Source organism: Drosophila nasuta, chromosome 3 (genome assembly GCF_023558535.2).
Source record: "Drosophila nasuta strain 15112-1781.00 chromosome 3, ASM2355853v1, whole genome shotgun sequence".
Classification (NCBI taxonomy): Eukaryota; Metazoa; Arthropoda; class Insecta; order Diptera; family Drosophilidae; genus Drosophila; species Drosophila nasuta.
In genome coordinates, this window is record NC_083457.1 from 35211125 (window position 1) to 35234776 (window position 23652).

The 23652-nt window shown below is 40.0% G+C and overlaps 1 protein-coding gene across 3 annotated transcripts; it reads right to left on the reverse strand.

The window, feature by feature from the left end:
• Positions 1 to 18878: 18878 nt before the first annotated feature.
• On the reverse strand, positions 18879 to 23594 carry LOC132791032 (zinc finger protein OZF). Of its 3 annotated transcripts, none has more exons than XM_060799812.1 (4): positions 23437 to 23594; positions 20508 to 21316; positions 20049 to 20444; positions 18879 to 19983 (listed from the first exon to the last, which is right to left on the reverse strand). In XM_060799812.1, the coding sequence occupies exons 2-4, from the start codon at positions 21117 to 21119 to the stop codon at positions 19387 to 19389; spliced, it is 1605 nt and encodes a 534-aa protein (XP_060655795.1). In that variant the 5' UTR covers positions 21120 to 21316; positions 23437 to 23594; the 3' UTR covers positions 18879 to 19386. The 3 variants fall into 3 exon arrangements, with proteins under 3 accessions (XP_060655795.1, XP_060655796.1, XP_060655797.1); XM_060799813.1 differs by having other exon boundaries at positions 23190 to 23594; XM_060799814.1 differs by lacking the exon at positions 23437 to 23594 and adding an exon at positions 22499 to 23144.
• Positions 23595 to 23652: the final 58 nt, after the last annotated feature.

A 23652-nucleotide genomic window follows, 5' to 3' on the forward strand; every position in this document is an offset into this window, starting at 1 on the left:
ATTACAAATAAAAATTATGTTTAGCTTGTCGTAATAATAGCAATAATTATTATATTTTTTGTTTGTGTTTACAAAACCTTACTTTTTAGAGATAATTTTTTTTTTTAAATTTATAATTATGTCATATATTACACTAATTAAATAAAATGAAATATATTATTTAATTTTGAACTTATTTTTTACTTATGAAGAAATTCATTACATTTTTTTGAGAATCCTTGTTATTTTTTTAAACATTTTTTTTCATAAATATTGATAGAAATATTTTTCAGTACAATGGATTGGTAATTATTATTAGCAATTTTGAATTTATTTTGCAAAGTGTACGCATTTATTGGACACTCTGCCCATTGGCCGTTGGTCATCCGAATCGAAATCTAAATCCAGAAACAAATCCGCATCCAGCCATCTCCATTCCAATCCATATTTGGCATAGCGCACAACGAGCCATTAGCCGCAGCAAATGTTATGTAGATCGTGTTGACTTCGCTCTTGTAGTGGGAGTGTGAAGAGGGGTGAAAGGGAGAGCAACTGCCCCGCATACGGTATCGTTAGTGGAGATCTGTCTAAGCTAGAACTGTGGCCAGGCAGTCAGCCAGTCAGCCGGCCGGCCGGCTGTCAGTCCGTTGTTGTACTCCATTATTGACGTAAAGGCGGGTAAATAACCTTTCGGCATGCCCCAACACTTTTGTCCCGTCACATAAATGAAGGTGTAGTCCAAGTTGTGCGTTGCGCTGCCTGCCACAAGCGGTCGGCATCAGCCACAGAACTGAACTGTACATGACTGATTGCCAGATTGAGGTGTCAGCATACCTAACACGCATTTATGAGTAGTACTCACACTCACTCCACTATTCATATCGGTATTCGTATTCACAGTGTAGTTTTGATGTTGATAAAGAAAGCATGTAAGGAGCGAACTTTATAAGTTTGCATAACGAACAGTAGACGCAAACTACACTCGACGAAATGCAGAGTGAAATTTTTGAAAAAAAAAAAAATTATACTCGAAATTCTTTTTGGCATTTTTGCAAAGTCAGCATACTTGAAAGGAAATCTTAGCCAATTGCTAATGAAATGTGAGCCCAAGATAATTAACTCTTTTTTTTATTTTTTTTTTTGCCTGCGCACGAGCCAAATCAACAACTCGCTGTGCAGTCATCAGTTATTAACGCAATGTGTCTCCGGTTTGTCAATGGAGCACACTGAAATTTGATCGTGCAACGAAGCGGCAAAATGCGTAGTCAGCGACGCGACAAAACTAGCTAGCTAGAATTTTGTTGAGTTTGAGGCTAAGTGCTTAAGGTTGAGGATTATGCTTATGCTAAAGAGTTGGCCAGGCGACACTTTAATTAAAGAGCTCTGAAGGCAGACAGATATTAAATCGGCATAAGCTGGGATTAGGCGGCAGCTAAGTTGACATTGACAGAGGCGCAGAAGATGTAATTTTCTTTCAAAATGAGGTTGTAATTTACCAGCAAGAATGCTAAGTATGAAATGAGAAAAATAATTTTAAATTGCAGCATCTTAGAAAAAGAAAGAATAAAAAAAACTTTGCAGTATTCTTTCGTGTTCTATATGAAAGTTTGAAGTCAATTGATTGGCAAACCAGATTTCTGGTTGTTTGTTGTTTATTCTGGTTGTTGTTTGCTTTGTGCTCCTTGCGGCATATCTTTGAACACCTTAATTTATTGGCAACAAGACGATCCGGCGCCAGGGTCAAGTGTCAGCCATGGACGCCGTTTGAAATGTGAATGTTGATTCGCAAAAAGGTTCTTTCGGGCTCTTATAATTTGCATCGTAAAGCATTCTGATATTAATTTGCTCAATATATACTATACAACAAAAAAAAGAACAGTATAAAAGAAGGCGACTCGACGTGCAACCAGAGATGCTGCACATAAATCAACCAAAATGAATTTTCAAATTTTAATTTAAACCAGTTGCATAAAGTGCATTGAACTTGGCACAAAAAAAAACACACACAAAAACAAAAAAACAAGCTGCATCAGGAACAGCAACTGAAGTTACTTGTAAAGACAAAAGCCTTTGGCAAAACTTATTTATTTATCAATATGTGCTGCGTACCCGCAGTTGCTCGGCTTTTCGAGTTCATTGTCGACGTCATTGGGAGCAGCGCAGAGAATTCTGATTTATAAGCAGAGCTCGCACGCCCGCTTCAGCGGGGCTCTCCCCCCTGTCCCCTTCAACTTACTCAACGGGGCTGCGCTTTAATCACGTGCGTGCAATGCGCACATGATGCGACTCCCCCCTTCCCGCTTCTCTCCCTCCCTCGTCTCCCTCTGGCCATGCACCATGCATGCCTCCAGCCCCAGTTGAAGCTGTAGCTGAGTGCAATGTCGATGCCGATGCTCATGTCGATGCCGCTCTGGTGTTGCAAATGCTGCCAGGGCAAACACCCAGCCAAGCAGGCAGCTAGCGAGCCCCTTTTTACAATGCTGGACACAAAAGTGGGGGAGCTGCTCATTAAGTATTGTTTAAATTGCAATTAAATATTCATGAGTCAAGAAAATGGGAAAGAAAAAAGAAATTAAATTAAATCAACAAATGTTTTACATTGAGATAAAATCTTATGCGTCAAATTTCTTATACAGAGGTGCCACAGAAATCACTAGTGATTTAGGATTTTGGCACCTACAAGTGAGATTGAAGTGGAATTCGAGGGGAAGTGTTTTCTGTGACACCCCAAATAAATAGAGTGAATGTAATTCTGAGTAGAAAAATAAATAATAATAATAATAATAATTTAGAATAATTTTCAATTTTGTTAACCATTTTCATTGGAGTGATCTGTCGATGAATTATTATTATTTAAATTGTACTACTTAAAACTTGTTTATTTTTAGAATATTATACATATTATATTATATGTTAAAATATTATATATATTATATATACGGAAGTTATTGAAATTTATTTCATATTATTTCCGATCAAAAATTATATTCATTTAATTATTTTCAATGCAGAATTCTGCCTATAATTGATTTATTTCAAGAATATTATATAGAAGAACAGACTACTTCTCATACGTCTATATAAGCATTGGCTTCTTTCAAATTAAATTAAATTGTTAAGAAGGAATTTTTTGCTCCATGGATTCTACACTCATAAATAAATAATAAAAATAACTTATAATGGAGAAAAACAAAATTATTATTATTATTTATAATATAAAATTGAATTTAATATTTGATTCATTACTTTATACATTTAATAATAATTTTTAGTCCACTGTTCTGACCATAAATAAATATGATTGTTAAATAGTATCAGAGTTATTTTTAATAAAATGTGCAAATATATGGTTTTCTATTCTTATATTTGTTGAAAGACTAAACTTAAAATATTTATAAAATGTGTTTTATTTTTATTTATTTTATTATATTAAAGCTGGTATTAAATATTAACTTTAATTACACTGTAAAGAGAATACTGAATGGTGAGGTCTTCGCTTCCAAAATAAAATGAGATTCACAATTTGTAAATGTAATAATTTGCATTAATTGCTACTGTTTCTAAACAGCTGAACAGCATTGTGTCTGTAAGCTGCTGCCCATTATGCAGCAGCAGCAGCATCGCTAGTGCTATGTTTGTGTAAGTATGTGTGTGTGTGTGCGCGCGCATGCGTGAAGAGTCCGTTTTAATCGTTGCCTGGCCATCGAATATTTCTTGGCCACGACGTCGTCGGTTTGGCTCGTAAATCCGGCGTATAAAAGGCGCATTGCTCGCTCCATTGGATCGGTCGGCCATTGTTGTTGAATCTCTTTTGGCTAGCTGGGCAGGGCTCGTCGGCCTGGCCAGGCCATCGTCAAAGCCAACGCTAAAGCTAAAGCCAATGCCAAAGCCATAGTCACAGCTAGAGCCTGGGCCATCGTCTGCCTACCAAAGGCTGATTTACTATGATCCGCTTGAGTTTTATGTGCAGAAAGATAACATTTTTAAGATATTGACACCTTGTTAGGCATTTGAGAGCGACAACGAGAGAGAGGGAGCACAGCTAAAAACAGCTGGAACAGCTATCGAATAAGAACCTTTAAGGCAAGGGTTAGACATGGCCAGCAGCAACAGCGCAGCGCAGCGTTAGCATTAAGCGTTCTTCTCGGGGCTTTAGCAGTTGCGTGGCTAATTGTTGTAAAAATTAAATGCAGCACCATCGTCAAATGCATAAACATTTGCCAGATAATCACAGCGGCGACGTGCCAGATGCAAAGGGACGCTCTTTTTCCTGTTTACCCCTTTCGGGCTGCTCCTCTCATCTCCATGTCCATCTCCATTTCCATGTGGGTGTCATAACCAAAGCGCAAGGCGGCTCAGCTAAATTTATGGCATAGGAATAATACATATCTTTATGGCTTCATTAGCGAAAAGCCGTTCAGCAACCAAAACGCCCCACACCAAGCCGCTGGCTGCACACACTGCATCGCTGCACCATCACATATCCCATTCGACACGCTGTCTGCAGCGGCAGCGACAGCGACAGCGACAGCGGCAGGGACAGGGGCAAAGGATCGACATCGACGCAGTCATCAAGTCAGCGACGACGTCGCTGTTGTCTCACTGTCACTACACTTGGTATCGGACTCGGACTCTGACTCCGAGTCGGAACTCGAACTCAAAGTCAAACTCAAACTTAAACTTAAACTAAAATTCAAGCTCGACCCAGCATCACATCACCTCGCATCACAAGCCCCAAGCACTTCAGACATTGTATGCACACTTCAAAGTGCTTCTTCTTCTTCTTCGCCATGCCCTTGTGGCATATGCAAACTCGAGTGTTGACTCTGCGCGATGCAGCATGCAACAAAAACCACGCCAAATATTAATATGCAATAAATGCATATAATTCCAAAATAAACTTGCTTGTAGAGCATAAGGAACAACAATAAACTGTTTATAATTTTATATTATATTTAAAATATTTATTGGAAATCAAACAATCTTTGAATTTGTTTTCATATAAGTCGACCTATATTTATCTACTTATTGAAAGTCGACTATTCGCTGTCGATATAGGAAAAATTACTTTTAAATTTAGAAATTACATAATAACATTTGCTTTAGAGAATCTTAAAGTTAAGAAAATTTATTTAATTTCTTATATTATTTCTTTAAATTCTAAAATTATTTGTAAGGTTTAATTAATATTCATATTATTAAGGAAATAATAATTCAATAAGTTCATAATTCACAACAAGTAACTGGAATGAATGACTTTTATTAATAGAAATACATATAATATTAATAACATATAATATTAATAGAACAATCCTGAACTTATTTATCAGTATATTTCTTATTAATAGAAAGAATTGAATCTAATTTTAAAATTATTAATTATTAATAATATAATAATGTCTTTTCGATTAATTGTCTTAACATAAATTGATGGACTTTCAATAATCTGAATATTTTCTCAATATTTTTTTTTAAATTGTGTGTGTAATTATTAATCTTAAACTTAATCGTATTAACTGCGAATATTGTAACAAATTGTTGCTATAAATTCTTGTAGATAATGTTTTATTAAGCATTGAAATAAACTGACAAGAGCATCTCTGCGTCGAGCAGCTGTTAATGTGCTGTTCCCACATGTTTGATTTTTTTCATAGGGTTCACTTTTTTTTGTTATATTCTTATTGTTGTTTCGATTTATGTGGTTGTTGTTGTTGCTCTTCGCGCACAGATTGATTGAGCCTTTTATTAAAGCGCACGTACAGCATATTAAATAAATTGTTAGTTACGTTGCGGACTGCAGACCTCATACTCCATACTCCATACACCAAGTGCAAGCTGCAAGCTGGATGCTGGAGAGAGATCCCAGCCCTTCTTAAGTTCTTGTTGCTTTTGTTGTTGTTGTTGTTGTAGTTGTTGTTCATCTCTTTTGGTGTCGTATGGCAAACGGCACAAAACGCCCCCGAGGTGTTGTATAAGAAAATCTTGTGCCGGGGAAAAACACAGCATGAAAAAGCCGCTCAACGTGCTGCCATTTTTACAACGTCATTTTCTGAGATCCAAGTGTCTAGTCGCCAGTCGATATGGATGTGTGTGTGTGTGAGTGTGTGCGAGAGTGTGTGTATGGTTGTATATGTTGTCTATGCATTTTGCTTTATGGCCCGGCCACGTATCAATTATGTGCCAAAGTGCTAATGGCTGTTGACGGCTCAACAAACGGCCAGTATGGCAAACTCATTGCTGGCTTTGGAGTATGAATAGTGAATAGTGCATTGTGAGTGCACTGAGTGTCCATTGTGGGTGTACTCATAGAAATTCCAATGCGAAATGTTCTCAGCACTCTGATCTGTCTGTCTCTGCACTTCACATGCGAGTAGAGAAAATGCTCGCATTGTTGCTCGGTTCCTTGGTTCGTTGGCCAGGAAGGGAAAAGGGTTTTGGGGTTATTGGTGGTAAAAGTGAAAACTGGTTTTAATTGTTGTAGCTGGCGATGCGCTTAGAAAATCGCGTGCAACCAGTCGAATGCTATTTCAGTTATGACACAAATCCATTGCATGCCCGCAATGGAAAATTGCCGAAAAACTCAACGGAGCGCAAATCGCGCGAAATATGTATGTGGCACGTTATGCATCTGCATCCAATTAGGCGTTTGTTGAGCAATATGCTAGCTCTATATACTACTTTCTTTGTTAGCCTCCAACACAGGAGTGACCTAAGCCAGGGCAAGAGCAGAGCTCTTGAGCTCCATTCCATTGGCCTTTTTTGGGCCAATGCGCTAGTAACTTATACGCTTGTCGTTCACAGCGCATGATTAATGACCAACAAGGGCCGAGGCCAATCCCAAATGGAAGTCGTGTAAGAGAACAGCAGAACAGCAAAGCAGCAAAACAGAAAAAAGAACAACGACAAGGGAAAAAGGATGCCAGCCAAGCAAGCTTCTAGCTTCAGCCCAAGTGATATTTGAGCCGATTCTCCAATGAGCTACTGCAGTGGCTGCTGCTCTGACACAGATGGAAAGATTGCTGCGACCTGGCAACAAGAATTTCTACTGACGAAATTTCAACTTGTTTTTTGACTGAAGGGAAAAGTAGTTATAAAATATTCGAAATACTTAAAGTATATCAACTAAAGAGCTGAGGAAGAAAAGCAGTTATTATTCTAAATATGTACTTATAGAATATAAACTGCAGCGACTGCCAAGAACTTCTACTGTCGCAATTTTAACTTGTTTTTTGACCGAAAAGAAAAGTTGTTGTAAATGTATCCATATTATAACAATATATCATAATTAGCATAACAAACTTTACCGTATTTTGTTTTAAATATCCTTCCTGTTTTCTTTCTCTACATTTGGTGAGATTAGATGTGAAGTGCGTATCGAAAATATAAGTTAATTTTAAAATATTATAAATACTTAAAGTTTATAAATTGTTCAAGGATATCAGCAGACGACGTTTCAACTTGCCTTGGCAACTATTTAATATTCTAAATATTTATGGCTAAAGGGTATCAGCAAAGACTGCCAAGCTGAGCCAGTTGCCGATTGAAGTGTTTGCTGTGTACAAAACAAGTAAATCGCTGCGATATATGTACGTTTCACACCTGAATGTAATCGAATTTTTATCATTTTACCTCCGCATTGCATTGTTGCCAAGCAGCCTAGCCAGACACAGACACAGACTCAGTTGCAGACAGTCCAGGCCCTGGCTCGCAGTCTCAGTTGCAGTTGCAGGCAGCAAATTGAAATTTATTGCAACTGAGCCACTGCAAAATGCAAGCGAGTTCCGCAACACAATTCAGCAAAAGGTGGGATGGGGAAGGGGAGTCAATCTAAAATTTGGTCAGCCAACTGGTCGCGTATGTGGGTCGCATTTGTTAGGCAGCAGCAATTGTATGATTGCAACTCTCTGGTCGATAGGAAGTGTGACATTCGACCATTAGACTAAGGCTGAGGATCGCCAAGAATTGGGCAGCGATTGCGCGTATCGCGTATTGCGCATCGAGACTTTGATTGTCAGTCAGTCAGTCAGCGAGGCAGATGTCGACTTAGTCAGTTGGCCATCAAGTGCGACTGAAGCTCTGGCATTGGCATTAGCGTTGGCCTAAGGCAAAAGGCAAAGCCAACGCCCGCACGACTTGGACTTGAACTGGGTAGCTGGCAGTTGGGAGTTGGGAGTTGCAAGTTGGGAACTTGCCACCGCCATCGAAGATTTATTGCTTAGATAAGCGCGAAAAGTTACAGATGCTTATGCAGCGGCAGCCACCGCAAGGCGCGTCTCAGGTTCAGGTTTAGAATCAACCAAATGGACGAGGGTAGCTCCTAAAGTTGCCAACAATGTGTCAACACATTAATAAATAACTTAAATTATTATTATTATTATTTATTATGCTACGATTTATTTTGAAAATATTGCAGCAGCTCAAATCATTGTAGCTAATAATTGCAATTAACAAATATTTTCAAATATTTACAAGTCATTCATTGATGATTTGTTTTGAAAATATGCATGCAGCTGAAACCAATACAGCGCAAAAATTTTTTTAATCAAATTAAAAAATACCATAAAAATATTTCCAAGTCATTTAATGTATTTTGTAATTATCTACAAGAAATTACTCTGATTTATTAATAAAGTATTTTAGCAACTAAAATTAGTGAAGCATAAAAAGTTGAGAAGACTCGAGTTTATGAAGTCACAAACATGAAATAATTTTGTCATACTCATTGTTAATAAGGCTAATAAAAATGATTGGCTTTCCATCAATTACTTATGTATAAATACTTGATAATTTATTAGGCATTTTGAAAATTAAATAAAAACTATTTTTTAACTGTATTATTTGGTCACACTTTAACATATACATATTATTTAATCAGAATTTTTGTATAATATTATTTTTTTAAGTGTTAAGTCTTTTTCGTAGCAAGTTGCATCAAATAAATTTGGCTTAAATTATCTAATATTTTTTATTTTTTTTGACATTCCTTTAATTAGTGACAAAATTGGGAAATGTTCTGAATAAACCCTCGCTGATAGTGCCTGCAGCACGTTGTCGTCGTCGTCTCGTTAGCGAGGCGCGATTGCTGGCCGCGATTGGCAATTGGCAACAGCAGCAGCAGCAGCGGCAGCAGCAGAAGCATCGGGCAGCATCAGCAGCCAACGTCAACGTCTTTTGGTCTAGGCTTAAGGGCCGCTCGATAAGCATCACACAGAGTCTTGCTGAGTGGCTGGCTAGTTTCATTGGACTTGGACAGGCTGTGCAACTGGTTGAGATGGTCTCTCTATCTTTTTGTCTCTTTCGATCCTCGAACTTGGGCTAAATTAGTGGATGCCGCTTTTAATTCCTATCTGGCTTATCGCACCAGTCGCATCTTAAATGAGGTCAATTATCAAAAGTGCAAGTTGTTGGCAAGCCTAGGCCGAGGCCCCGCCCCAGCATCAGCATCAGCGACAACCACAGCCACAGCATCAACAACAGCAGCACCAGCCACAGATTGAGATAGAGTTTTGAGCTCATAAAGCTAAAAGTTTCACTTTCAGTCAGCAGTAGTGAGAAGAGGCGAGAGTAATAGAAACTGCACATTAAACGAATGCGAACGTGAACGCAACACGTGCCACGCTTCATGGGAGCAGACTGTGGCAAGTGCAACTGCAACGCTGCACTTGCAATCAATCACAAAAGCCAGCTATGGCTGTAATTAGTGCAGGGAAAAACAACACCAGCAACAACTAAGAGAAGGAGAGCAGCAGCAACAATGCACATTGTGCATTAAAACAAAGAAAGCATGACGAAGTCAAAGCAGCGAAGTAAAATTTTTTGTTGCAGACATCGAAGAGAAGGCCGCAGAACAGATTGCAATTTGTGCGCGCAATGGAGCAGCAACTTCGGCCAGTTTCATTAAAATTAAAATTATTTTGGTTGAATAACAATAGTAATAATGCGGCAGCACACAAACGAACGAAAAGTGAAATTTTTGCACCTGATGCAGCCCATGAGCAATTGAAAACATCGACAGCAGCCGCAAGCAACAAGCTGCAAACTAACCACAGCAATAGCAACAGTAACAGCAACAGCAACAACAAGATGCTCTCTCGCAGTCGGCAATCATCATGGAAATTTTCTTTTATATAAAATTGCAAATGAGCGTGGCAAACATCCCAGACTCAAAAGCAAGAGTCAGAGCCACAGTCAAAGCCATTGCCAAGGCTAGTTATAGTGATAGTGCCTGTCGAAACTAGCCAAGTTTACAGCTTCAGCTTTTAAGTACTTCCCATTTGGCTGTATTTGCAACAGTTCCGGCAACTTACCGACAGTTCAGCGACATTTGTGTAACAACTACAATCAGCCAAAAAACAAGAAATAAAAACACCCAGAAACTTGTTGAAATCTGCAAGTAAAATTTATGTCATTTAACTGTTTAAAAATATTTGTAATTACATTCAACTAAGAATATAGAATTAATGAATTTACTAATTACTTATATTTAAGTGCATTTCTTATATTATCAATATTCAAAAAAAATCTATTTTTTTCATATGCAATTAAGCTAAGTTTACAATTCATCGATGCTAGAACTGCACTCACTCAAATAACGAGAAAGAAAAACACACAAAACTTGTTGAAAGTTACAACAGAAAAAATCATAAAGGAAATCTATTCTAGCAAATAATAAGAAGATCATTTAAAAGTTAAAACAAGTTAAATTCAATTGAGTATAAAGAATTAATTACGTGAAATGCATTGGGATAACTTGAATTTTATAAAAAATTTTTATTTTACAAATTTCAGAATTACTTATGCGCAATTTTCACATACAATTGAGCAGAGTTTAACATTGCGGGAAACATCCATCGATAATGCAGCTATAATTCCAGCAACTTATCGCCAGTGCAGCGTCATTTTTGCACTAACTACAATCACAAAAAAAGAAGAAAATCGTTTAAAATAATCATGAATGAAATCAATTCTGCCAAATAAAATTAATGTCAATGAAAAATTAAAATATATTCAATTAAATTCAATTTAGAATACATAATAATATAAATTATTATATCTAATTGCAGTATGAAGAACGAAATTTATTTAGCTATCTTCAGTTCAGCGACATTTAAGTGATAACTACGATCACTTAAAACTTGTAAACTTACAAGAGAAAAAATCATGAACAAAAATCAATTCGAGCCAATAAAATTAATATCATTTAAAAGAACTGATTGATTGAAAATGCATTAGGAAAAATTGCATTTCATAAAATGTTTATTTCGCAATTTTGAAAATTATTTAAGCACATTTTTCACATGCAATTGAGCTGGCAACATGCATCGATGCTGCGGCTGTGCAGGTCTAATTTGCTTTTCCGTTTGCCTGATCATGCCATTGACAACATGCACAAATGTTGACCTTTAATTACGACAACCGAAGCAGGAGCACAAACAGAAACAGCAACAACAACAACAACCACATACTGACAACTTGTTTGTGGCTGGCCACTGTTTGCATAACTACGCACATAGCAACGGGCAGATGCTGGCAGAAATATTATAAAAGGGGCCAAAGGAGGCAGCAACAGAAACAGCAGCAACAACAGCAGCAACGACAACGACGACGACAACTGCAATTTGTCCAGCTGCATGAGACAAACCCAGAGACAGAGGCAAAGGCAGAGTCTGCAACTGAGACAAACGGAGACACACGCATGCAGCGAGCGAGTTGGACTCGATGGAGACTTGGGGCTGGGTGACAAGTGCTTAGTGTCAGCACCTCGGTTAGCATGCAGAGTGCGGAGTGCGCTCTCTCTCTCTCTCCCGCTCCCTCTCTCTTTCACTCTGTCTCTGCTCCCCCTGTTGACAATTTTGTTTTCGCTCGACCAGCATCCTGGACATGACACGAGAGAGAGAGATGCAAAGAAGGTGAGCGCTTTGGGATTCAGTTTACACATTAATTATCACTTTTGTTGCCGGACGGTAGCACGCCACAAGTATAAGTGCTGGTCGAGGAAGAAGCTGGAAGACAGACAGGCGACAGATGAGAACATTAGAAGACAGCCGCACTTAGTTCGTTGCCTAAGTCTTTTGTTTTCCTATGCCATTTGCCAAGTGATAAATGAACTGCTGAAAGACAAGTAAGAAATGGGAGGAGGATGAAGCGAAGGCGTGGGCTGAGGCAAAGGAGTGCTCTCGTCGAGCCCTACAGGACCCAGCACTGATTTATGCTTGCCAGGGCACAAAAGTAATCGATAATAATCGATAGCAACACCCACTTGATAGCGCAGACGTCGCGACGTTTCAGGCGTTCGTATGAAAATTAAATTATAAAATGCTTTACAAGTGGGTCGGCCCCAATGGGTTCGAGTTGGAGTCGGAGTTGGAGTTGCAGTTGAAGTAGAAGTTCTTGCAGCCAGCCAGCCAGCCAGCCTGCCACGCCCCATACAGCACACACGGTGCTGTGGAGAGCTATTCAGCCTTGATACTGCGCAATAAAATTGCACACAAAACGAGGGTGGACATGCGATTTCCTTGACATTTATGCAATGCAAACTGGCGACGCAGCAGTTTTGGGGCGGGCATCAACTTGTCTGCTACAGTCGCAGTCGAAGTTGCTGGCTGCCTCTGCCACGCCCCACTCGTGTTGCAGATGCGTTCTCTCTCGCTGAACAAGCGAGCAGCCAAAGCAAATAGCCCGCGGACAGATTTTGTCTTTGCGCACAGTGCAACACGTATCAATTATATGCAACCACAGCAACAGCAACAGCAACAACAATAGCAACAACAACTTGCAGCACAATCTCAATATGGCCAACGACATCAAATTATTGGTTTGGGGGCCAAAGCGCTTGTAGGGCAATGGGAATTGCTCCAGAAAATCAATTGTACAGCACGGCGCAAGCAAATAGAAGCATGCGGCAATCCACTTGTTGTTTACACAACTAAACTAACAGTAAATGATTTATGCTCAATTTATGCAAACACGCTAATATATCATGTTCCTCTCTTTCTTGTAGTCAGTCAATAGATTTTATTTTTATGTATTTTCTTTTTTTTTTTTATTTATTATTGCAATCTGTTGAACTGCAATGTGCAGAGTGTTTGCTGAAGGCGCCAAGACAAAGACAAAAATGCAAAGCGACTTTAAGTGGCCACAAGCCTGGGCCAGTTACGAGTCGATGCCAAACTATGACTACGAGTATGCCCTGGTACCTAATGGACACAACGTTCAGTTGAGTTGAGCGCTGAGCTGAGCTAAACTGAACTGAACTGGATTCGAGGCTGAAGTGTGGCGCGGGTCCGCAGTCCGGCGCAGCAGTCCTGCATAAAAAATGATTAATTCCTGGACTGATAATTTATGTAGACACATAATTCACAGCGGGACATATTTTAGCCAGAGTTCAGGCCGCAAAAGCGGTCGCCACTTAAATGCACCTCTAAAAATAGCGCAAAACTTAGCTTTGTCTGTGAGTGTGTGTGTTTGTGTGTGTGTCGGTCATATGCTTATGCTAAAAATAAAATACAATAAAAATAAAACACAACACAAAATGAGAAATATAAGGTAAAACCTCAGCGCGGCATCGGCGCGCACATTTGATTTAAATTGAAGGTAAAAGCCAACGGCAAAGCTGCAGCTTAAGGCTAAGATCAAGGCTATTTCTATGGCCATGCAGGGATTAGGGTTCGAGTAGTATGTGGCATGCGCACACCTTGCCTTTACCTTGCCTCGCCATATCATCATTATCATTAAATATTTATGACGCGCCAGCTGAGCACAAAACTGAGCGCAACTTACGAGTAAGCTGACCGTTTGCCTTTTTACCTAGAAAACTTTGTCAAGTTCGTTGTCCAAGTCTTTTGTTTTCCGTTCATCTCAGCTGTGTTCTGTGGAAGCACAAATGGGTTAAACAAATGGCAAATTAGCCATTGACACGACCGCTCGCAAAGGATACGGATAATAAAGGAAAGGAAAATGGGAATAAAAATCACATTTGCAAGGATTCCAAATAAAAATTTGTAAAACTAACTCATTCAGAAACGGAAATCATTTTAGCTTGGTGTTCAAAACAAATAAAATGGAGAAAATTATCTATTATCAACTTAAATACATAAAAAAGAAATGTTAAATATGCTATCTCATATTAAATAGAAATGTTTTTCATACTAAGGATTTTTAGAAGCAAAAACTTAATCGTTGTTAACGAATTAGCCATTAACAAATGATACAGCTAATAAAGAAAAGAGAAATGACAATCAACATCACATTTGCAGGTATTTCAAATAAAAGACTGAAACATAGTAGAAGAATATTATTTAATACTATGCTACTTTCAAGGATTCTAAATAAAAATGTGTAAAACAAGCGAAGAACTGACTAAGAAAGCGGACATACATTTAAAATAAAATACAGAAAATTATCTATTTTAAAGTAAATACGTGGAAATCAAATCATAAAACCAGAAAACACGAAATCCCATTGAATTAAAATATTCTTCATATATTTATATTTACTGAGAATTTTCTTAAAAAAAGAAAAACTGAACCATAGTTCAACTAATTGCTGTGTTTATTCTAATCCCTATACTAGTGGAGCTTAATAATTTATTTCCTCGCTGTTGATCCTCCGTATGCCATATCTTAGTAGTTGTGTGCACATTTTACCCTTGGCAACCTCATGAACAATGCTAAACACACACTTCCTACTTAAGATAAACAATCAGAAATGTGCAGCATAAAGAAGCAGTAGCTGCTTCGCTGACTTCGCCAGCCCCTCCGCTTCTTTGGCCGCAATTTGACAAGTGTCCCCAATGGGGGGGGAAAACATCATCAGCATACAGTTGACATTATTATGACGATGGTAGCGCATTAGTTATCTGCAGGTAGGATTCTTGAGCTGCACTTCCTCCCCAGGCCAACAACATCAACCGATGGCACATTGGCAATGCCAATGCAATGCATTGATCTTCAATAGATGGTCAAGCGTGCCTCCTCCACTGATTGAGTTAGCTCCACTGTCGTCGGCAGCCACCAAAAACAGACCTCAGACATCAGCAGCAGCAGACCAAAAACCCAATCGATGCCAGGGACTGGCATAAATTTCTAGGCAGGCAACCCGCTGGCTTTCATTTCTAATTTTTGCATTTGGACCAAGGCAGAACGGCTACTGGTCGAGCGATGGGGTCCTCATGTCTTCGATGTTTTAGCGCATTTTATTGCTTTATTTGAGGGAGAGAGAGAAAGAGAAGGAGAGAGGGAGAGAGCAGCGAGCAAAGCTTGTCAATTTTACAACTTTATAGAGGCGAGCGAGCGCCTTATCGTTTGCATATTTATGCCTTGCTCGATGGCCCATGTCTCTTAATATTTTTGACATATTGGCCATGCCGTGTGCTGTGTCCGAAACCATTGTCTGCCATGCCGCTAACTATGGCTGCACTTCCTCTCGGCTACTTCCCCGTCCCCTCTGTGAGCTGTGAGAGGCTCATTGTTGTCGTCATTTGTTGACTGCGCCTTCCACAGAAATTTGCGCAACTCGACTTGCGAGTTCTGTATTTGCGTTTTGTGTCTGTGTCCAACTACGACTACGACTTCGACTATGACTCCAACTCCAACTCCGACTCCGAGTTCTGCTGTCTGTGTGCTTGTGTGTTTGTGTGTGTGTGTGTGTGTGTCTGTCTGTGCTCTGCGTTCGCATTTGAATTGCAAATCCTATTATGACTTGTGAAATTATAATTTTTCTAGCCAGGCCGCACAGCCACTCCAGGTTCATGTCCATGTCCATGTCCAGGGTCCAGTCTCGCCTGCTGCCTCCCTCTCTCTCTCTCTCTCTCTCTGGCTCTTCCGCTCTTCATCTTGCTCTCTTGAGACTGTTCTTGTTGTTGTCTGCAGAGAGGGTTCAATAGCATGAATTATGCATATGCAGGCGCTTTCGGGGAGCACACGCATCCCATGCACTTAGTTATGATAACGTTGCACATTTTTGTTGCCACAGCCTCACAGTCTCATCCTTGTGTATTTGTTTTGGCCAGCCCATCCGCAGAATCAGCAGCAGCAGCAGCAGCAGCATCCAAATGGCCAAATGGCTTATGCTTTATGCGTAGCAGCTGCTGCTGCTGTTGCTCTTTGGAGTACAACACTCTTCTGTGTGAGTTGTAGACGCTGACGACGCCCCCTCTTTTGGGCTGCTACCGCAAACTGCGACTGCGACTGCGACTGCAACTTGAGGCTTGGGCCCAAGCATTGCTGACAGAACAAAGAAGTCGTTCATTTGTAATTGTTGTTGCTGCTGCTGCTGCTGCAAAGGGCAGACAAGGATTACCAGCAACAACAGCAGCAACAGCAGATGTAGACGCACATACTTCAACACGTATACATATGTAGACATATATGTACATACATACATCTACATCTTAGTACATACTTGTGTGTATATTTATGCTTTGAGTTGGAGTCTGTGTGCTTGCATATCTTTTATGACTTTTGACTTGGCTTTGACTTTGGTCAGGTTGAGTTAAGTTGAATGACCGCGACATGTGTCGGCAGATGAGCTTTTGTCCAAATTCCATGGTCAACAAGCAACAAGCAGCCATAAACTCCTAAATGTTAAGGTCTAGCCAAACTAGCTGCAAGGCAAGACTCAAAAAAAAGAGAGTATTTAACTACGAAAGATTCTCCTTTATAAACCAAAAGGTTCTGTTTGGGAAAATGCTCTTCTATATTTAAGAGGCCCAGCAATGCTCTTCTTCAGTCAAGAGGCAACTTGCTGGTCAACTTGCCACACGATTCGTTGCAAAGGTATCAGCTCTGGTTTCGCTGAGGGATTTCAGCTATGACATTACCTCAATGTCAGCGCAAATTTTGCAAATTAGTATCAGACAACAAAAGAATTATATATGCACATTATATAATGCAAAACGGGCAACGTCAACTGCAAAGGCGGGAGAGGCAAGAGGCAGACAAGCCAAACCAAATCAATTTGCTGCGCTACACAAAATGAAAACGAGAACCAGAATCGTCATTGCTGCCAAGCTAAGCTAAGCCAAGCACAGCACTGTCATTGGTACTGATCCTCCTTCTTCTCCATGGTTCTCTGTGTCTTCCTCAGTCTCCATCTCCGACTCCGTCTTCGTCTGCAGCTCTTTAAGTTTTGTATCAAGCGCACAGTTTTCCCATCATTAACATTGCCCAGGCGAAATTTGCATGCAGATGAAGTTGAAGCCGGCCAAGAAACATGCGTACTTAGTTACAGAGCTCTTGTGTCTGCGACTATTTGTTTCACGAATTCGCAGCGCATTAAACTAGTAGAACAACAACAACAATGGCAGTAGTCACAAACAACAACAAATAACAAACATCTTCAATTGAAGCTACTTCAATTGGGGCATGATCAACCAGCAAATATCCTCGACTAACAATCATAAGAATAAATAATTAGGAATTTTATTAGAAAAACTATTCCATAGAAATATTTGGCTGTTGGTAATCTTTAAATATTCCGAAATTCAAGAAATTTATTTACTTACAAACAATTTAATCTCATAGTATAAAAATATTGTCACTATTTATTGTATTTTCAATTTATCCCTAATATCAGAAGAATTTCATTATATAATGCAATTTATGCAATCAATTTCAAATGTATTAGTTAAAAATTATAAAAAGTAATAAAGTGAATAGTATTACAAAGTGAAAATAATAAAATATATTACGATGTGATTTATTCATACATTCGTTGTTAACATGTGTTATATTTCTTTTGAAGCATAATCTGTTATTGCACTGCGAATCACTTTACAGGGTATATGACAGCAGCCTCAACAGCCGAGGCCGAGGCAGCCGCAGCAGTGGCACTCTGTCCATCGGTCCAAACAAGGCAAAAGGCATGTCCATCCTCCTATCGTAACAAGAACAATTTGTTCTAATGCGCCTTGGCAGCAGCTGGAGCCGCAGTCAGTGGCCAAAGTCAATGGCAATGCTTTGGTTTGCAGCTGGAGCCACAGAGCGGATCAAAGAGGAAGAGGAGGTGGTGGTGGGGCATGGCAAAAGGAAAGGGCAGCCACTGAACACGCAATGGCCAGAACAAATGTAGACATTAAGCTGTTGGCCGTGGCCAAAGCAGACGAGGCGCACCTTAACATCCAATGACACGCAATGGACAAACGCCAACGCCACACAGCTCTCTGGGCTCCATCATAAAAAAATATGCACACACACTACAAACACTCAGACAACCTTGTTTAGTATATAGTATTAGATATGTTATATACAATTTTCAAATATTTCGCGCGCTGAAGTTTTCCCAACCAAGGCAAGCAACCATTTCAATAAATTCGCTGTGAAAATTTCATTAATCGCAATTCATAGAGAGGAGATCATAGTGAGACGGGGCAATGAAAAGCCTGGAGCGGACAGCAGGTGAATGTCTAAGTGCTGAGCAGCAGCAGTTGTAACCACATGGCCATAAAAATATTTGCCGCCTTAATGTGAGTGGCTTATAAATTTGCACAAACGCGACCATATATAGCATATAGCATTACAGCCATGGGCCCATGGCTCCATCGTCCCATGGTCACATGCTCCCATGGGGGACCACCAACTGTCGAGCAGCAGCTAGATCCAATGCCTGACGATTGTAGATAACTGTTATTGTGGTTTCTTCGCTGGCCATTTAGACAGTTTTGCTTCCCTGGGTGTGTTGACGACTATTGCCTCTGTTGTCCATTTGCAATGCGTGTGCTCCGATCTGCCTTGAAGCACGCCAACTATTTAGCGTTTTTATAAAACATAATACATAAGCGCATATGAACTGTTTAACCATAAACACAATGAATAAATTAACTGATATATCCACCCTACAAAATAATAGTGCCACAATTCATTAAGCATTTATACATTATTAATATAAAGTTTATATTTGAATATTTTGCATTTTTAACTTCATTTATTTTCGTTTTTTTACAAGTTTTTCTTTGACTTACAGTTTGCATTTCTTAACTTGTACTTTTGCATTATATGTAATTGTTGAATTCGATATTTGGTTTTGTTAAATGGTTGTGCACAGTTTAAAACTAATTACAATGAGGTTGTACAAAATGCATTTGGCTTACACACTCATGTAAATAATTCTGCATGGCCACATTGAATTAAATTAGAACTTAATCTAAAGTTTAAGCACTGCTCTGGCAAGTTGTTACTTCATGTATCTTCATTTTTTTGGTTATAGCAAAACTAAGCTTAAAAATAATAAAGTTGGGTAAATTCACATAATAAATCAGTGCTTAAAGTGTTTATATCTTTGGGCTAAATCATTTGGTTGCAACGTTTGTTAGGATTTCTTGGGCTAAATTAAATGGCAAGAACTAATTCTAAAATGTGTTAAATCTATGGCACAATCACTCGCGAAAGTATTTCACTACTTCAACAGCTTCTACTTTTGCTTCATATACATCGTCGCAATCTTATCGAGTATCGTATCGATCGAGAGCAGCTCCTCGCTAAACTTTTGCATTGTGGGTGCCGGCACAATCCACTTGAGGAACTCCTCAACATTTAAGCGCAGCCTGGCCAAAGGTGTCAGCGCTGCATCATCATGCGATGGCCGCTGCGCTAACTTCAGCGATGCAATTATAACATTATCAATCAGACGTTTCTCGTAGCCCAGTTGTCGCAGCTTTTGTGCCGAACTAATCTTCTTTAGCACCACAGCCATATTAAAGCGTATGCTGGACAATGTTTGCGCATCCTCCGTCTGATTATCGTTGGGCTCATCCTGCGTAGCTTTGCACTTGGCACACTGCTCCGCATGCGCCTGCAGTTCCACCTTGATCTTGAAGAACTCGTGGCAGCCTTCGCACATGTAGGGCTTCAGCTGTTTGTGTATCTTCTTCATGTGGTTCTTGAGATGCGCCAGCTGCGAGAAGGCCACCTCATCCGTACAGAGCTGACAGCGAAACGGCTTCTCGCCCGTGTGCTTGCGTATGTGCAGCTTCAGCACACTGGAGTGGGCAAAGGTCTGATGACAGATCTGCAAGGCACAAAAAAAAAACTACATAAATATCTATCATACTCTAAACTCCCGCCTTAACTCACACGACATTGATAGGGACGCTCTCCTGTGTGCATACGCATGTGCACATTGTACTGGGATTTTTGTGTAAAATACGAATTGCACACTTCGCAGACGTGCGTCTTGACTGCCGCATGTTTCTGCATGTGCGAGGCCAGATCCTCATCCGGCTCAATGGTTTTGTGGCATATCTCGCAATCGAAACGGCTAAGCTTGTGATGCTCCTGATTGATGTGTGCTCGCAGCGCTAATTCGTTGGCAAACTGACTCTCGCAGATGGTGCATCTGTGTTCCATGCCCTGCTCGTGGCGTTCCATGTGCACGCGAAGATTGGCATTCGTGGAGAAGCTGGCCGAGCACTTGGTGCAGTTAAATTGCTGTATACTCGTCTTATGATGCGACACCATGTGCTGCTGCAGCTGTAAATGGTATCAAACTATTAAACTGTGAGTTCGAAAGGAAATTAGCATTGCTTAACTCACTTGACCTCCGCGAGCAAAGCGTTTGTCGCACAGCGCACATGGATACGGTTTTTCGCCTGAATGCAGTCGCATATGCAGTCTCAGACGCTCCTTGAGAGCAAAAGTTTTGGGACATGCGGTGCAGGCAAATTGTTTCTTGTGCTCGTGGGCGGTGGTTATGTGATTCTTGAGATTCACCGCCTGGCGATAGCATTTGCCGCATTCCGTGCATTTGTGTGGCCGCTCATCCGAGTGGATAAGCACATGGCGCAACAGATCCGTCTTGCCACCAAATTCCTTGGAGCAATGACTGCACACGTGTTGCTTTCGTTTCGTTGTGTCCGCCTTGCGTGGCGATTTCTTTGGCTCCGGTTGCACATAGTCTGCGTCCGTTTCGGCATCACCCTCATCAGCAGCATCATCGTCATCGTCATCTGTGGAATCCTGTGCGCCAGTCACAAACAAATCCTGCAGACTGGCAAGACTGCTCTTGCGTCGCTTTATCGGTATCGGTGGTAACGTTGTTGTGGGCGAGGATTCGCGTGCAGCCGGCGGCGATGACAACGAGATGCCGCTGTCGGTGAGCAGAGATGCGGCATCCTCCTTGGAGAGACTGCGTCGACTGCGCACCATGCTGGGAGTTAAGTCTTATGGCTATCGCTGCACCCGGCACCAGCTGCTTACTTTACTTTATTTTACTTTTATTTGTTGTTTATGGGATTTGTTAGGGGGTTAATGTTACTACGAGGAGAGTTCAACTTTGGTCTACGTTTAGTTTAAGAAGAAGGAGTCCCAAACACCGTGTTATAGCGATTTAGTTAAGCGTTTTGCTGCAAGAGAAATTTGAAGTTCTATTATTTATTTAGCATTCACAATGCCACGTTCGACACAACTCACAAGAAATAAACAACAAAAGAATAAAACACGAATCGAAACGGAATGAAACGAAACACAACAATATGAATTTCAGCTGTGTCCACCGAACTTTTAAAACTGAAGTAAACGATAAGAACAATTTTAAATGGGGAGCGTAGTGTTTGGAGCAAATACACTAAGCGAAATGAATGGGTTTTATCTCATAATATTTGATGTTAGATATAACATTCAATATTTTATATAAGAAATCAATTTTTGGGAGATTAGAATAAATGGTTTCTTTAAAATGTTTCCTTTTTTATATACAATCTCTTAATATGCAACTGGCATTAAAATATTGTTTTTTTTTCTCAAACGAAATACAACGAGAGAAAATGTTACCATTTTATGTAAAAATTATTCAGAAAAGACGTTAAAACCTTCCGCCAAATTCTATATATTACCAAAGTTTCTGCTAGGAAACAACGTACTTACATATATAGAATAACCCATATTTATTCAATTCACTCACAATTTTGCGCAGTGCAGCAATACGAAATATTTGCTTTTATCACTTTATCAGCTAGAATTTCCAGGTACACACACACACATACACGTTACATGGAGCTCACTTGGAAGAGTTTCTCAGTTTGTTTTCTCAATCTTTTGTTTGGGAAACGCAGCGAGAGCGAATGCGAGCGAGATATCTGAAGGGAATGTGAGGTGGGAGGCAGGCAGACAAAGAGAGCGTGTATTACTGATAAGCCACGAACGGACAAAGGCAATAACTGATAAGGTCTAGAGACTGATAACAGAGTTAACTTATGGAAAATATGGTAACTTCATTTTTCTATACCTTTTTTAAATTATTTCTGCCGCTGTACTTGCTGCTGCTGTCGATCTCGGAAGTTCTAATGAAACGACGATTGGGAAAATGCAAGCGCAACAAAGAAAAACTGTAAAAATCAAGAGTAGTTGACGATGACCCTGGGCACAGTTAGCGCTAAGTATTGTATGTTCTGGCGACCAGATTGCCCATGATGTGAGAACACTCAGACACACATACATAATTATATACACACACACACATGCTGGTAGTGTGTGGACCTTTGGCGACGCTTCATTGAGCCAAAGGGTGGCGCATGCCAAAAACTTACTGTACAACGATGATGAATATGACGATGGCGACGATGAGGGCAGCATTGAAGCATGATTGCTCCAAGTGCAGGGACAGGGACAGCGATATTCACAGTCACCGTTCACACAGCTGCACGTTACGCAAATGAAGCGTAAAACGAAAATGAAAACAACTGTTGAAAAGCGAATTGAAAGCGCGAACGTGAACTGGCGACCGCGAGGCACCAACAACAAACCCAAAACCCATCCCAAAAAAGAGCTGTAACTATGAGTACTGCAGCCCAGCTGTACTTCTCTCCATCTTGCTCTCTCGTTCGCTCGCACGGTAGTCAGCCCAGCAGACCAGCGACCAGCGCGATTCATTAAATTGAAAGAGAACGTTGGAAAAAGCACGAACGACAGCGAAAATAATTCACAAAAGGTGTGCGACACAAAAGAATACAAAAACAGCAGCAGCACACAATTTTGTAATGCTAAATAGGCAAATGGAAGGAAGGGGACACCAAAGGGGCAGACTTTTGACTTGGCTGGGGGTCAAAACACATTGAAGTCTTTTGTTTGTGTGGCGCTGAAATCACAACAACAAATGATCAACAACTTCTGTTAGTAAAATAACCAGCACCAATAGCAATTGTTTACAGCTACTATAATTACAATTTATCCAATAAGTAACCAACACCACAACTAAATCAGAGAAAAAGACGGACTTACCCGCAAAATGAACTGTGATTAATTCATGAAGCAGCTGCAAGCAAAAGTAAAGCAAACACACACACACACGCAGCTCACACACAAAGACAGACAGAAGCACACACAACCAAGAGAGCAGTTTCTGCTGGGCTGGCTTGGCAAATACAATTTTCTGCATTTTATTATTTGTTTATTTATCTCTCAGTGCAATCGCCCAGCGAACGCCCCTTTCTTTTCTTTTGCACTGCACATTACACATTTGCTTTACCTTAAGAAGCCGCACAGACAACATTTTATAATTTACAAACACCAATTACAGCACTGCATTACATTCCAAAAAGAGGAGAACCAAGTAATTGATTTGTTTAGTTGTTATGTTGTGTTTAATTAGTTTTCTCCCTACAACGTACACACACACACCCGCTGTGCCGTTTGCAGTGAGACCAGCGATTTTGAATATTCTATTAGAGGTCGAAAAATATAC

Excerpts from the sequence above, each read along its gene's own strand:
- LOC132791032 (XM_060799812.1), bottom strand. The coding sequence starts at position 21,119 with ATGGTGCGCAGTCGACGCAGTCTCTCCAAGGAGGATGCCGCATCTCTG. Across the intron at positions 20,445-20,507 it reads GCTTTGCTCGCGGAGGTCAA|CTGCAGCAGCACATGGTGTC; the intron begins GTGAGTTAAGCA and ends TACCATTTACAG. Across the intron at positions 19,984-20,048 it reads AGCGTCCCTATCAATGTCGT|ATCTGTCATCAGACCTTTGC; the intron begins GTGAGTTAAGGC and ends TGTGCCTTGCAG.